Source organism: Limulus polyphemus, unplaced genomic scaffold, assembly GCF_000517525.1.
Source record: "Limulus polyphemus unplaced genomic scaffold, Limulus_polyphemus-2.1.2 Scaffold987, whole genome shotgun sequence".
NCBI classification, from domain to species: domain Eukaryota; kingdom Metazoa; phylum Arthropoda; class Merostomata; order Xiphosura; family Limulidae; genus Limulus; species Limulus polyphemus.
In genome coordinates, this window is record NW_013666597.1 from 210,200 (window position 1) to 226,924 (window position 16,725).

Consider the following 16,725-nt stretch of genomic DNA (forward strand, 5'->3'; position numbering starts at 1 on the left):
ACCCGTACCGGTACCGAAAACGTAAAAACTAACCTCGTACTAAAACTTAAGTAGTTACTACTTTACTAAATAAAAACAAGTGACTCTACTATATATATATATATATATATATATATATATATACATAGGTACATTTATTTAAAGCGTTAAGGTTTATAGCAAAGATAACTCTGAAGATCTTGTAAATAGGTGTTAATCTATAACCTAACCATTAAGCCTTACACGTTGAAAATGTTTACTTGGTGCTTCTTTTCTGTTGAAGCTACGTTTATGATAAACTTACTTTATCAAGATATTTCCGGATTTTGCGCCATGGTGTCAGATATTTTCCAATCATAATCAAATATATATCTTAAAAAGAAGATAAATTAAAAGCGACATATACTTGGAGAAAAGTGTTAGGACATAACGACACGTTCAGAATGAAGCAGGATTATCTAGAAATAATGTTTTTATATATTAAAACAAGATTCACTTGTTTAATCAATAAGAAAAGCCACAACCTTTCCCGCTATTGAGAAATTCGTTCAACCATGTATGTAACATCTATCGATTTATTACACCATTGAAGCCTGGCCCACATTCTTCTATTTCTATGCTTTGAATTTTGTTTCCTGCTTCGTCCCATCACTTCAAATATCAATAGGCTCCGTTTCCACCCCTCTTACAAATTTTAATCTCAGTCAAGCAAATAGCTCTTGAACTTACCCAAAAAGATAATGTAGAAAGGGAAGATTAATAAAAGAGCAAAATTTGTCCTCTCAATACGAGTACTCTTGATAACAGTGAAATTTAAAGTTTGTGTTAATGATATGCAGGCTGCTTATCACATTTAAAAGCCAACCGTACACTTAATAATTGGCCTAATTATTACACAATACAAAGTTACCGTCTCCTAGCTTTAAATAGATGCCTCACAAATCTCAGGAGTCTATTTTCAACGAATTTCACCAAAACAGTTTAAACAACCGTAACGAACGGCACATTTGGAACAAGATAATTATCAGCATCAAGCAGTTCCTGGTTCGGTTGAGGTTCTGAGGAGGCTTCAGGTTGATGATTCGGGCATTTATCTACCAGACGTTGAAATATTTCTTCGAAGCTCAAGCGATCTCGTGGTTCTGTTTTCCAACAACCGGCCATGATGCTGTAAATGAATGAAGGACAGTCTTCTGGTGGACTCAACAAGATTCCCTGGAGGATGAGCTTCACCACCTATAAGTGAAAATTGTGAACTTGGCTTCACTGTCTCACTCTTAACGATCATAGAATAGCATCACAAAAAAAGGAATCGACTACACTATAGTACAAATATACGCTGTATAGAGGTTTCCAGCGTTTTCTACATTGACAGTAACTTTATAGCCTCGTAAATGGTTTTATCTTTTAATGCAACATTACTGGGCAAATCATATTAATATTAAATATAAAATTAAAAATAGTTAGTTAGACAGTAAATAGTAAAATGCAGTTTAACACTTTTATACAAATTAGTCATTAATATATTTTAAATGCTTTAAAACTTAACAATGCACAATATGTAATCACTACGTAAGTATTAGTCACTAGTAATATTATTATATAGCATAACATGGGTCTTGATTTAAAATCCAGAAATGTTTATTACATTACTTATTAAGAAATCGCTACGAGCTCAGAAGTAAACGGAAAAATTCTCATCTTATCTTGCTTAACAATCTACTTGAACATACGAAATGCACCTCCTACTTTTAGCCTTAAGCTAGCTTCTACTAGACTTACACTAACACACACTTTATCCCTACCTGACACATATATTTAGAATAATTTATTTATTTGCATAAACACATTAAAAATTATGTGAGCTTCTAGATGACTGCTTCAAGCTTATAATTGCAGAAACGTAGACATTTCACGGTTAGTCTACAAAACGATATGTAAGATTAAGGATATTTTACTTTCAGAAGGGCATAGTAAACAGGAGCACATTTTAGCAGGATCATTGGTATTTTTTCTTTTTTTTTTGCTGGTCTATAAAAATGAAAATTGAAAAGGGATAGCTCTGAAATTAGAAAAGCTGTGACCATAATCCGTTAGTTATTGACCTGGATTACACTAATGTCAAACGTGATATAGAAAGGTTTTCATGTCTATAATTTATATAATTCGCCTGAGAGCACGTGGACATATGACCTCCATATTCTGAGCAATGTGGCATACAGATGCCACATTTTTCATTCTTCTATAATACAAATATCATACTTACAAAACTGTTCTGAAGTTATAATTTGGAACATTATAAATCCGATCGAGATTATGTGCTAATTAAACACTAGATGTTACTTTCTGTAGATTATTTAGTCAAGGAAAATGAGATAGAACAATATAAAGCAATCTGTTGTGTAAACTGATAATATTTTCTTGTACTCGAACAACAGCTAAATATTATTGTGAGAAATTACTTCAGAACATGCTCTGGTTGTTTCATTATTAGCAAGGAAACTATTGTATGTGCCAAAAGTGGTTTCAAATCCACATTCTCTCATTAGCTAGCCAATCACACAATGCAATGTAGGATACGATAAAACTATCCCATTAAACATTGGATTGTTGATGGCCACTAAATAATCAGTCTTACAGTTGACGATTTCCTATTTTCTGGTATTAGAGGTGTTTTTTGTTTTTTTTCACCTTTAATGCAATGTATTGTCCTTTTCATTTCGTCTGTACTAAATCACCACTCTTGTCCTTCCTCTCTTGCTGTGAAGCTCAGGTAACTGTGTACCATAAGAAGGTAATGTTATCATTGTATACTTTTATTTCGAAAGATGGAAGTTTCTAGCAATAACTCGTGTAAATGGTTTTCATTTGCAGAAGATACTCTTTCGGCAAGTTGGAAGAAGGATATCAATGGTTAAATTTAAAGGTTTATTTGAAGTTTGACTTTCCTAATTCTGCTTGACCTATGACGCTAGGTATGATGTTATATGACGGAATGCAGAGAAACAAACGTATATGGCTGATACTTTTCACATGGGGTTATCCAATGAAATCTGACCTTAATTATCTTTTGAATCCACATATCCAAGATAACAATGACATACAAATACACATAAGTAACGTCACAGTTTTCCAGGTTTTAAATGTAAAGCAACTAAAAGGTCTGTAGATATTAACTAAACAAAGTAGCAGTTGCTTTTTTTATGTTTAAACGGCACTAACTTATAATCTCTAACATTACACCAATTCCGGATTCAGGTTTATGAAACTGGCTAAAAGTTTGAAATAAAAATTCATAAGTTATTTTAGATAGCTAATAATGAAAAACTCGTTAAAACAAAATGATTAACTCAGAACTACTTTTTACTCCGCTTACGTGAATGTTGTATGTCCAGGTGTTTTTTAAATAAATAATTAATTAGTAGTTAAGGGTTTGTGTGGAATTTTACCAGTTTTGTGATTAATAGAAAATAAGATCCCTTTTCATGGTTAAGTTTAAATTATAATGGAAATGAAAACTGTTAATTGTACAGGTGCAGTTATTTTTATCCTTATATATTTTTTGTACGTATCGATTGTAACCAGTTTTTCCCTTTGAATTCTCGTTTCAGGCATAATCTTAATGAACCATGATAAAATAGGAATAATATGTAAGTTTATTGTAGCTAATATTTAATTAACCTTTCAATCTGGGTTCGAAAGGTAAGAAAGAAGACATATAGAAATATGCTTTTATATCGTTACTCTAAAAACATAAATATTTTGCAAACAGTCTTAGGAGTTTACCTCCTAACCTACAGATGACGCTGCAACTCGAAGACAGCGAAAGACGCAACTCTGCAACTAGAATAGCTACATTTAATCGAAAGACGACGTAGAACTAAAATCTTACTTCTTACTTTTTTTTAGTTGTGTCGTTAGTCCTTGTATCACAGTGAAGCCAACAGTTCAATGATACAATAAAAATGGCAACTAGATAGGCTATTTTTAGCCGCGGCATACGGGCTCATAGGATGGTTCCTAGTTTTATCTCATAGCTCCGTCATCTCTTGACCGATTTGAGATATAATTACAGTTTCGGACTCAGGGGGTCCAGTGGCACAGTGGTGTGTCTGCGGACTTACAACGCTAGAAGCCGGTTTTCGATACCCGTGGTGGGCAGAGCACAGATAGCCCATTGTGTAGCTTTGTGCTTAATTTCAAAGCCTTTTCGATTGATGTATTTGACAAAGCTCAATGTCTCATAGATTAATTTACTTTAATCCTGCCTAAAAGAATTTCAGTCTGAGGGTAGGCTGGTAGAGAGTAATGAAATCGAATCGGGTATACGTGTACCCTACGCTTGATATCGCTGGCGCGCAAAAAAATATACGTAATAAATAGGAAAAAAGGCTCATAGATTAATTTACTCTAATTCTGCCTAAAAAAAATTAAAGTGCCGCGGCTATTAAGGATTCCCTCTTGTTTTAATCACACACACACATTTATATATATATATCTGTATTAATCTGTCACACACACATATATGATGCACTGTTTACAGACTCAAAATCATTTTTCTAAGAAGGTCGAACTTCGTCACTGAACATTCAGTCGTGGGGGTTTTAGAATGTGATGGTCAATCGTAATATTCGTTTGTAAATAGTAGCTCAAAAGTTGGCGGTGAATGGTGTTGACTGCCTGCCTTCCCTCTAGTCTATCACTTGAAAATTAAAGATGGCTAACGCAGGTAGCCCTCAAGTGACATTGCGCGAAATTCAACAAACAAACAAACAAACTCTACCAAAAATATATAAAGTAATAATTCTGTTTATTCTGTTCGATGTATCAACCTACCTCTTCATTAGAGTGGCCGTAGTAAGGTTGTTTGCCGTAGGTAAATATCTCCCACAACACAACACCGTAAGACCACACGTCAGACTCCAGTGTAAACTTGCCGTGCATGATGCTTTCGGGTGCCATCCACCGAACTGGCAGCATCCGGGACCCACCAATCTAAGAAGCACAAAAGAACATTCATCATATATGTTCATACATTTATGTTATTGTATGTTCATTATATGTTCACATACTTATGTTATTGTACGTTCAGTATATGTTCATACATTTATGTTATTGTATCTTCATTATATGTTCACATACTTATGTTATTGTACGTTCAGTATATGTTCATACATCTATGCTATTGTATGTTCATTATATGTTCACATACTTATGTTATTGTACGTTCATTATATGTTCACATACTTATGTTATTGTACGTTCATTATATGTTCATACATTTATGTTAGTGTACGTTCATTATATGTTCACATACTTATGTTATTGTACGTTCATTATATGCTTACATAGTTATGTTATTGTACGTTCATTATATGTTCACATACTTATGTTATTGTACGTTCATTATATGGTTACATAGTTATGTTATTGTACGTTCATTATATGTTCACATGGTTATGTTGTTGTACAACAATAATATGTTTCCCTTTTATTCTATTGTATAACCATCATATGTTTATATGGTTATGTTATTTTATGAAAATAATATGCTGAATCTTATGTTGTTGTGCGTTTATCATATGTTAATATATTTCATATTTATCATATGTTTAAATTTTATGTTGTCGTATAACTATCACATGCTCACGTGCGTATGTTGTTGTACAACCATAATATGCTATAACATGGTTATATTTTTGTACAACTATTATATGTTCACATGTTATGCTATTATGCAACCATCATATGCTACCTTCTTTATACTGTTATACAACTATTATATGTCCACATTTTTATGCTTTTGTACAACCATCGTATATTCACATGTTCATGTTGGTGTACCACCATCATATGTTCAGGTGTTTATGTTGTACATCCATCAAATGCTCATATATTTATCAGAGTTATTGTAATTCTTTCAAATATTGAGAGATTCATGCTATTCCATTTCTACAATATGTTCAAATGTTTGTGTTGCTGTACGACAATAATGTATTCAATCTTATGTTACTTGCGTCTATCATTTGTTAATATGTTTTAAATCTTTCACGCTCACATTTTATGCTATTGTGCAACCATCAAATGTTCACGTCTTTATGTTATTGTACAATCATAATATGTTTAAATTTTAATGCTATTGTACAACTATATGTTTACATTTTAATGCTACTGTACAACTATATGTTTACATTTTAATGCTATTGTACAACTGTATGTTCACATTTTAATGCTATTGTACAACTGTATGTTCACATTTTAATACTATTGTACAACTATATGTTCACATTTTAATGCTATTGTACAACTATATGTTCACATTTTAATGCTTCTGTGCAACTGTCATATATTAATGTGCTTATATTGTTGCACAATCATCATATGATCACATTTTAATGCTATTGTGCAACCATCATATGTTCATGTGTTTATGCTATACAACCATCAGATGGCCATATGTTTATCAGAATTATTGTAATTCTTTCAAATTTTGATATGATATTGTATATCCAAAGTATGTGATCGTATGTTTATGTTGTCATTCGTCTATCATACGTGTTCATGTGTTTATGTTTTTATGACCCTCACACGTGTTCAAATTTTTATGTTGCTGTGTGTCCATTATATTATTGTACGACCATCGTATGCAAGTATATTTTTATGTTGTTGAACGACAATTATATATTCTTACGACTTTTTACTATAATTGATCTTTTCAATTTTTAGAGCATACAATCTCATCAGTTAACTAGAGTGCCACGCAATGTTGATCATACTAGGTTTAAAAAAAACAAACGGAAATGTGTCCGTATGTCCGTCGTTTTCAACGAACTATCTTTGGCAGGACAATGAGGAATATTATCCTACATATGTCCACCACGTTTCATCAAAATCCGATCATTTTGACCGAGTTATAGAACAAAAATAGTGTGAAAAATCGGTCCCCATGTTAACAGATAGGTTTTTTGTTTTTTTTCATCACCTTGCTGTGATTTTGACCTTCCAAAAATTAATATCTTCTAAGTTGGATCATAATCCAAATATATATCAAATTTCGTCCAAATCCATTCAGCCGTTTTTGAGAAATATTGCTGACAAACAAACAAACACACACACACACACACGAATACACACAAATAACAACACACACAGGGGTGAAAACATAACTTCCGTCCACCTTCGATGACGAGGATATTATTGGTCAGTTCTAATAAAACACAGCACTCAAGCGTGAAACATATTTCAAAAGAATTGTTACAGTATCCACCCGATATTTTAATTAGTATACGTTATTTATTCAACATTTTGGCATCAACGTCACTCTAAAAGTTCAATAAATTCAAAATTTATTAATTGAACCTACAAAACCGAAAGTAATCATAATAAAGACTCAAACATATAGAAAAAGGCTTGAAGCAGAATTAGTTTAACGAGAAGCAAAGTTAGTGTGTGTAAATTGTTAGCTTCTTTCAAATATTTTCCGGACATAAGTTTAAACTGAAATCTACAAAAGTTCCGGATAGGGCTATCGTTAACGGCATTATTTGCATCGAAGGAATAATTTGGTTGACTCTCAGGAGGACATGTACTACATTGTAAACATTACAAATCCTATCGATTTACGATGAAAATATCCTCTTCATTAACGAGAACCAGGAGATTTAGCTTATTAGTTGCTTCAGAAAGGACCTGGTTCGTTTTCTTTATATTTCTGATAAAAAAAAAAGACGTTGGTAAAGTCACTAATCTGACATCATTTCGGAGGATTAGGAAAGATTAGATCCAATTTTAAGAATTATTTTTTCCTCTCCAAGGCTGAATTATAGCTTTGTTGGAAGAGGAACATGGGTACTGGTCGTATATCAAATGTTTTTCCAAAGACCAAATGTAAAAACACATACTCTTCCAATGTATGCTCTGAATGTTTGACTAATTATCGTTTCCAATTGATTTTTTTGTTTTGATCGTTATAAGACGAAGTAAGAATAGGTTTTTATCCTAGAATATAGTCTATTTTATCTCATAGCGAAAGCTATACTGAAATTTAGGCACTACTAATATACTGACTGATATATGTAAAAATATTACAAATAATTAATTATCTACAACCTATACCTGTTCCAAAATCACTTCTCCATACTAAATCTCACACAACAAATACTTTTCCCTGGCAGATAGAGTCAGTTTAATAGTTGAAAGCCCCCCAGTGGCACAGCGGTATGTCTGCAGACTTACAACGATAGAATCCGGGTTTCGATACCCGTGGTGGGCATTGTGTAGCTTTGTGCTTAATTACAAAACAAATAAACAAACAATAGTTGTAAAAAGAGGTCTCTAAGAACAACTGCTTTTCTCTGGCAGATAGAGTCGGGTTAATAGATGAAAAAACATGTCGCTAAGATAAACTTGTAATGGTTGGAGACGGCTTGAATGGGTCATAACAGCAAATATACAACGTTTCGACAAGGTTTTGTCATCATCAGGTACCGTTGTACATTTGCTGTTATGTTAAACTTATATTAAAGTTTTTCTTCATTTTAAACTTATATTAGAGTTTTTCTTCATTACCCATTCAAGCCGTCTCCAACCATTATTAGTCTCAAAGCGGGTTCCTCGTCATCGAATTAAGATAAACTTGATTTGTCCTAATAACATCTATAAAGGAAAATCACACCTTGTAGTAGTCGCAGGTATATATGTCACGTGACATTCCAAAGTCGGAGATTTTGACAATCAGGTTTTCTCCTACCAAACAGTTTCTTGTGGCCAAATCCCTGTGCACGAAGTGTTGAGAAGACAGGTATACCATTCCATTCGATATCTGAGTGGCTATCCAGACGAGATCAGGCTAAAACGGGAGAAACCATATTGGTACTTTTGATTACTAGTTTACGCTAATGGAAATGTGGACAAATTTCATTAAACTACATCATTTAGAAGAAACTTATGGAAGTTGTTTCCAAATTTTATTTTAAAGCCGTCTTAATATTTAAGTATAACAGAACAAATATTTCATAATTTTTTCCTGTCCACGCCCTCATATTTTAATTTTGTAAATATGTTAACAACAGAGTCTTAATAGTTACTTTCTCTAAAAGCATCTATAAACCATAAAAGAGGCACATTCTTAATGAACCTAGCATTGTTTATAAGAGATAAAAATTGGTCTGACTTTTCTTTGCAACCGCGGCCCCAAAAAATAACAGCAAAAAGTACAATCCCATTTTACTCACCTAATTTGTACAGCACAGGAAAATAAAACAATTTATCTCATCTTATCTGTTTCAGCTAATGTGATCTAGTATTTAGGATTTATAGATTTTAGTTTGTAGCTTCACAGACAACAGGACTTTAAAAACATGAATTAACCAGTCTCAGCTTATACCTACCTGTTTTATTTGTATGGTACACAAACCACAGGACTTTAAAACGTGAACTAGCCAGTCTCAGCTTACCTGATTTAGCTGATAAGCTACATATTCTGGGGGTATTCTCAAGCATGGACTGTTACTCCTAAGCAGCTCAGCCAGGTCTCCATACTGCATGTACTCAAAAACCATCCAGGGTGTGCTGCCAGTGTCTGAAGGAAGACATGTTTGTGACTTACCAAAATAGTTTATCATTAAACGTTTTGTGTTAAGTATTAAAGTACTTTACTGTAATAAAAGTTTCACTAACTGCTATGAATGTGCATTTCGTGTAACATTTTATTATATTTTGTAAAGAACACAGACTATAGTTGACCATTAATATGACTATTATTCCCAACAACCTGCTTAAACTCCAGGTTCAAAGATGTTGTCGATGATGTTTTACGATCCAAGTGATATCTACTGTAAGCTCTCACCGAGAATTCTATTATACAGGTGTCTTAGAAGTCTATTGAATCTTGGCGATTAGACGGGTTTTCTTTTGTGTGGATTGTATATATGAATTGTTATATGTACGTTTCATATTCGTCTTTTAAATACGTTAGAGTAACTTTTTTTACACCTGGAAAATTCAATCGCGTAAAGAAACATGGATATGGTTATATTTTATTTTAGTTTCATAATAAAGTTTGTGTTTAGGAATAAATTTGAAAATTAAAAGATTACACAAATACAAAATATCTTCACGATACTTACAAAAATTGAGCCATAATTTTGATAAAGCACAACCATTATATGAAACCATATGTAACATATGTTTAAAGGGATTCGCCAGTCTATAGTTGTGTATGAAATAGCATTATTTGAGAGTGAAAACTTTTTTTTTTACAATTCTTGAATCGAAAATCATTAACTTTGTTAATGTGTAACAAAGTTTCAAGCATTAACTTAATATAATAAAAATGTCGAATTAGTATATTATTACACTGGAGTGTACAATAATCTTGTACTAATACGATATATATACCACTCACTCTTCAATAAACATATTTATGTGCTTATATGTACACTTTATATTTCTTGTTGTTTTATGTTAGTTATTTCAATACACACTACAGAGCCATAAAGCGAGATGAATATCATATCTATGAACGTTCGTTATCGAAGTGTTGCTTGTATTACATCCTCACATCAAGTTTGTAATATTGTAGACGCATATCCATAAGAATCAAAGTACTAATGTAAAACTAGTCTGTGAAAAAGTAACCTGAGAAAACAGTAATAACAACGACACCTATAGATTTTCTTTTAAAAATAATAAATACAAAGTTTCTCATGTGGAATGATAAGTAAGACTACGTAAGACTGACTGATAAAGCTGGCGGTAAGATACAGTTGTGCTATTCATACACGTTAGTTCATGACATATATCGAACATGTAGGTAGGCTAGCCCCATGACTTTTTAACCCTTAGAAATGAAATTTTTAAAAGCGCTGAAGTAACCATCTTAGAATACATCATCACCCCCCCAAAAAAAAACAGGCTGATGAAGTTAAGTTTAACAATATGTTTTTAAGCTATGAAATGTTTGTTTTTTTGCATGTATAATTAAGAAAATAACATACGTAAATATACGTATAAATATAATGCATGTGTGTAGTTGTGTACACTGTCTGTTTGCAGTTAAGCACAAAGCTACACAGAGAGCCATCTGTGCTCTGCTCAGCACGAGTATCGAAACCTGGTTTCTAGCGTTGTATTTCCACAGACATACCGCTGTACCACAGGAGGACAGTTGTGTACACACATATATATAACTACCATATTAAGTGTGTCTACTAGATGTAGGTAAATCGTGTTTCATTATTAAAAGGAGCTGCATTTACCAAGCGTAAGTATTTGATTTCACAAAGCTAAAATAATAGCAAGGGTCTATCTGGCATTTTTTATTTATTTTTTGCTGGCGCTGTATAAATGTGTTAGTAAAGTTTAAAGAATTGCTAATCAGACATAAAAAATGACTGCTTAAGGTTTTACGACACTCCAAGCATTTCAAAATTTTTATTGCTCTGTCGCAGTTGTTGTTTTTTCTCCTTAAAATAACAGTCATGCATCAGACTCGAGTCTTAATGGAAAAAACAACAAACTTTGAATGATATGTCCTTCATAGCCTTTGCTGACACGCAGTGTATCAGTGTATTGTGGATCTTATTACCTTACTATTTGAGACCTCGTCTTTGATAAGGTCAGCATTCACTGGCCCAAAGAAACAGTTTTCTCGAGTAGGACGTTGTAGGGGCACAGTCAACTCTACAGAGTGAAAAGGGGAGTCTTTTTTTCAAAAACCAAATGTGAAACTTTTCTCCTACACAAATAATTTAAATGCTTTACATGAAAGTCAAGTGTTTATTAAAAACCATTAGAAAATTGTGGCTGTGTTGGACTTTTTATAACATTGACTTGGTTGTTTACCCCTTCCACACTCCCTGTTTACACCTCTGTTTTGAACACTAGGGCTTATTATCAATGAAAATCTATAACGGTAAGAAAATACTATATAAAGAAGCAGTTCTTTTGTGACGTCAGGTCTACCTTTCATGACGACGCCCACCAGTGTAATGATGTTCTCATGGTTGAAGGTTGACATAATTTCAACTTCACGTTCAAAATCATTCTGAGCTTCTGAGGTAGCGCCATCTTTGAGGATCTTGATAGCTACTGGTACAACGTCTCCAGTTGGTTGAGTGTAAAATCCTATGATCAACAAACATATTTATATAAGTCTGGCATGGAATGTTTCGAAATAAAGTAAAAGTTTTTGATGCAGATGCATTTCAATTAATTTAAACAGATAAGTTTATCCACTTGAAGTTTCACTTATCTAACCAAAGCTCAGCCATAATCCAGAAAATTTAAATATGAATATCAAATAACCAAAGATAAAGAGAGAGAGAAGGAATTACCACAGTCAACATAAATAATTTTTAGCTATTCATATTCAGAAACGAGTATATCTTAGTCAACATCTTATACATTTCTAGATGTTGAATTATCATTATCAAATCAACGATCCAACTAGTAATAATATTAAAGCTTAATCTTTTATTCACAATTGTCATTGTTGAAATAAAATATAATGAAATTAATTGGAATTTATAATTAAACTGGAACAAAACAAGAAGAAAAATAATGTATTTATTCATTAGGATTTCAAGCGTTTCTGAAATGAGTATTGCATGCACTAACATGATACATTTTATATTCTTTTATTAGATAGTGAGCCAAAGGTGGAAAAACAACAATTTCAAAACGACAACAGAGCCAAAGAAATTCTGTTAAATGTTGCATCCTCTAGAAAATATTTTTATTTTTTTTTCAAACCACTTATCTTGAAATACAAACTTATACAGTTTTGAAAACACAAGTTTAATCATATACCTTTGTGAACTTTGCCAAAGCATCCTTCACCAATTTCCTCTAGAAATGACAGATTCTCTCGGGGTATTTCAATATCTCGCATCATTTTCAGCAGTGGGGCATCTGGAGAGCTGGAATAGTAGTTAGGGTTAGTCACATACTGCTGCATGATTTTGCTTAGAGAGCCGGCAGATGGTGCCTGTGAGGGTTTTCTTCCCAAACAGATTAGTGGCCATCGTGCAGCATGACGTTTCCTCCAGATACATACAACTAGACTTGAAATTACCATTACGGCGAGGACAACTAGACAACCGAAGAGGACGGTTGGATGAGAAGTAATAATAGGGGAAGGATGAAGATGGCTAGATGAACTATTGGTAGTGAACGTGGTCTGTAAAAATAGTAATAAAATATACTTTACACTCACTTTAGGTTAACTTTTCTTCTTTATAAACACTTATAGAATTAAGAAATAAAAAAACACATGTGTTGAATATAGAGTGACTCCAGCCAGAATCTAAACAAGTTACAAGTCACTTGCTTTTTAACTTAATATTTTCCTTCATTATGTATACGTTTTTTTACGCTAACTCTAGAAACTTAGATATTATATTTCAATTTTCAAAGAATATAGCATACCCTCCAATGTTTCCACCATATTTATATTGACTAAGATTTACCCATTCCTTTAGTTTTAGTGAAAACTTTAAGAATTCATTTTGATACCTATTTGAATGTGACTATTTAGGTTGGAGAATGCTGTTCTGAGCGTAAAAACTGATATAACTAAAAAGCATATTTTCGTGTCGAATCGTTACGTATTAAAAATGAGATTTCTTGAATGTATTTTTGAGAGTAATTCCTTATTAATTTGTACTTCTATAATATTCATTACTATCATTTGTTAAATTTATATTTTCAGCTAAATTTTATTCTTTTAAATTTAATAATCTTCATTTGTCATTCGTGTTTAATTTGTGTTCAAATTTCTTAATATGACAATTATTCTTAACAACCTGTTTCAATTCCAGGTTCAAAGATGTTGTCGGTGATGTTATTATTCAGCTTCGCTGTCCACTAAAATTGATGCGAAAGCTAGCATCTATACGTTTTGTTTCATTAACGTTATCTAAACGTCTCTTTCATACAAGGACGCGAGTTCGCCCTGTGGCCGAGTTCTCGATTTCGGAGATGGCGAGTCGGGTTCGAATCCGTAAGATATTACAAAATATTTCGCAAATTGCGAGTCTGTAAAGCGTGACAGTCAGGCCCTTAGCACGAATAGTGTGCAATAGGGTGCGGATGAGTGGCAGCCTTCCATCCAGTCAATAGGATAAAATTAGGGACGGCGACGTGTAGCCTTAATAGCTTTGCTTAAAAAATACAAATATAATAATCCTCTTATTTTTTGTTTGTTTGTTTTATTGAATTTCGCGTAAGGCTACTCAAGGGTTACCTGCGCTTCCCGTTCCTAATCTAGAGGTGATATACTAGAGGGAAGACAGTTGTTTTACATCACCCACCGCCATCTCTTGGGATACTCTTTATCAACGAAAAGTAGGAATAACCGTCGCATTATAATATTTCATGGATGAAAGTGAGAGAATGTTCGGTAACGGGATTCGATCCCGCGACCCGTAGCTTTCTTACCACCAAGCCATGCCAGCCGTGAAAATGATCTTATACAGGAGCTTGAACGATGGCGAAACAGGCTTATTTTTGACATATTCAAATCAAAAGCTTCTAAACAAGGCTACGTTATTAAGTGTACTAATGGAGACTCTTAAGAATTGAGTATAATTATTTAAATTACAATGAAATATTAAAAGTTAATTATGTGAACTCAGCAGTTTAATGGTTTAAGTACTGATCTACTGTTGCGTGCAATGGGGTGTCCAAATAATTTTAGGCTGTTTGATATTGGTCTTTAATGGGTTAAATGTGAACATGTTTGGGTTTAATGGGTGGAAAGTGGGGTGTTAACAACGAATATCAATTACATGATAAAAATAAATACAGTATTTGGTATCATGTTTGAGATAATAGCTCCAGTATCATTGCATTTAGCAGTACAGCATGCTAAAAAACTCACTTAACGATATAGACAGAAATTTATGTATAGGAATACAACAAAGAAACCCTCTTAATTAATGATTGCATGAGCGAAGTTTGAAGAACTTCTCAATCAGGTTAGGGTTCCCATATTTCCTGTTTATTTATTTGTTTGTTGTTAAGCACAAAGCTACACAATAGGCTGTCTGTGTTGTGCCAAGCACGGGTATCAAAACCCGGGCTTTAGCTTTAGAAGCCTTCAGCCTTATCGCTGAACCACTGGGATGGGGCATATTTTCTGTTACCTCATGTGAAATCGCAGGGATATCTGATATAGCTTTATACTTCAAGTAAGCCAAGTTCATTACGTGTTCATTTTCTTAATAGAGCTTTTAATACAAATTAATATTTAGTGTTAATACTCTATTTTTTTACTGTATTTCAACTGACACAATGTTTCGAGTAAATAGAAAGTGTATAAAGCCCCACCCAGGTGGCTCATCGGTAAGTCTGACGGCTTATAACGCTAAGAATCTGATTTCGATACCCGTGCTTGGCATAGCATAGATAGCCCATTAAGCAGCTTTGTGTTTAAAGACAAACAAACACTTCATACACTATTAAGTGTTAAATACATATTAATGAATCATATAATGTTCATGGACGCCACTTGAGGGAAGGGCAATTGCTCTCCCCCAAAGAAGATTAGAAAGAACGTGAAAATAATGTGCCAGTTTTACTCTTTTACTATGTGTGCTATAAAGCTACAGTATAATCCAATGACAGGCCACATATTACTGCATTTTTACTTTAGAAAAAAATCAAAGAGTTTTCAAGGGCTGTTAGGCTTCTGGACCTGCGTAAAAATATCTTTCCCCCTCGAAATTAAATATCAGTGGCGTTGCTGGTTATGCTATTAATGACACTACTGGCTATTTCAAACTAAACATGAATTGACAATGTTCCAGAGATTCCTTGTTTGTTTTGTAAACAACGATCTTTAGACGTAAAGGAAAAGCACGCCTATTCTCTGCTGATTTGTTTAGTATTGTACGAATACGGACAATCTGATTATCAATTGTAGAAGCTGAATTGGAATATTAAACGCTAACGACACCTTCATGTATACGTGGGCTAAACAGAAAGGCTAGCCGTTCCTAATCTCGTAATACTTACGCGTAGGTAAGCAACTAGCAGCGTCCGCTGCCACAAAGCCTTTGTCAAGGTCTTTGAAATCGAATGACGGTGTTGGCTATCACGTTTATAACGCGCTAAAAGCGCATGACGTGTTCAGCCTGACATGCAACCCTCGAACCAATTATTGGAAAGAAAGAGGTTTGAAGATATTTACAAGATTGATGGTTGTGATATTTTAATTTTTTAACGTTTTAATCAGGTTGCTTGTGTTGAAAAAGTAAGCTTTCGTGGGAATACCCTATTAATTTTTGGAAGCCAATACAAGCAACTTTCCAAAAATGTATATTTCCATTTTTACCTCCGAGGATTAAGCAAAATATGGCAGGGTTAAGATTAGACGTTGAAATCGTCAAAAAATCCCAATATTTCCAACATTGAAATGTAATTTATCGATTCATCAATCATCTTTTTATGTTATGTGAATGATATGATGTGACAAAAGTAAAAATCAAAAGTTTGTTTAATTATGAACATATATTATGATAGATAAAACTCCAAAATTCGCATGTTTTAACCAAAACAGCAGCAAAAAGATACACATTTTACTCTACTATGAAATGAGATTTATTTCATCTCGCGTATATTTTCATGCTGTAAAACATACAAAAATCTACATGGAATTTGGCAATGATTAGGCAATAAATTGTATGTACACATTGAATCTCTTTATACAAATGCAATCTTTTGCCATATTTCAATAAAAGTATG

At 33.2% G+C, this 16,725-nt stretch overlaps 1 protein-coding gene across 1 annotated transcript; it reads right to left on the bottom strand.

The window, feature by feature from the left end:
* Positions 1-505: 505 nt before the first annotated feature.
* LOC106461564 (tyrosine-protein kinase transmembrane receptor Ror-like) lies at positions 506-13,057 on the bottom strand. The gene is made up of 6 exons (XM_022388557.1): positions 12,790-13,057; positions 11,944-12,105; positions 9,435-9,559; positions 8,654-8,827; positions 4,816-4,974; positions 506-1,215 (listed from the first exon to the last, which is right to left on the bottom strand). The coding sequence occupies exons 1-6, from the start codon at positions 13,055-13,057 to the stop codon at positions 961-963; spliced, it is 1,143 nt and encodes a 380-aa protein (XP_022244265.1). The 3' UTR covers positions 506-960.
* Between the last annotated feature and the right edge of the window lie 3,668 nt (positions 13,058-16,725).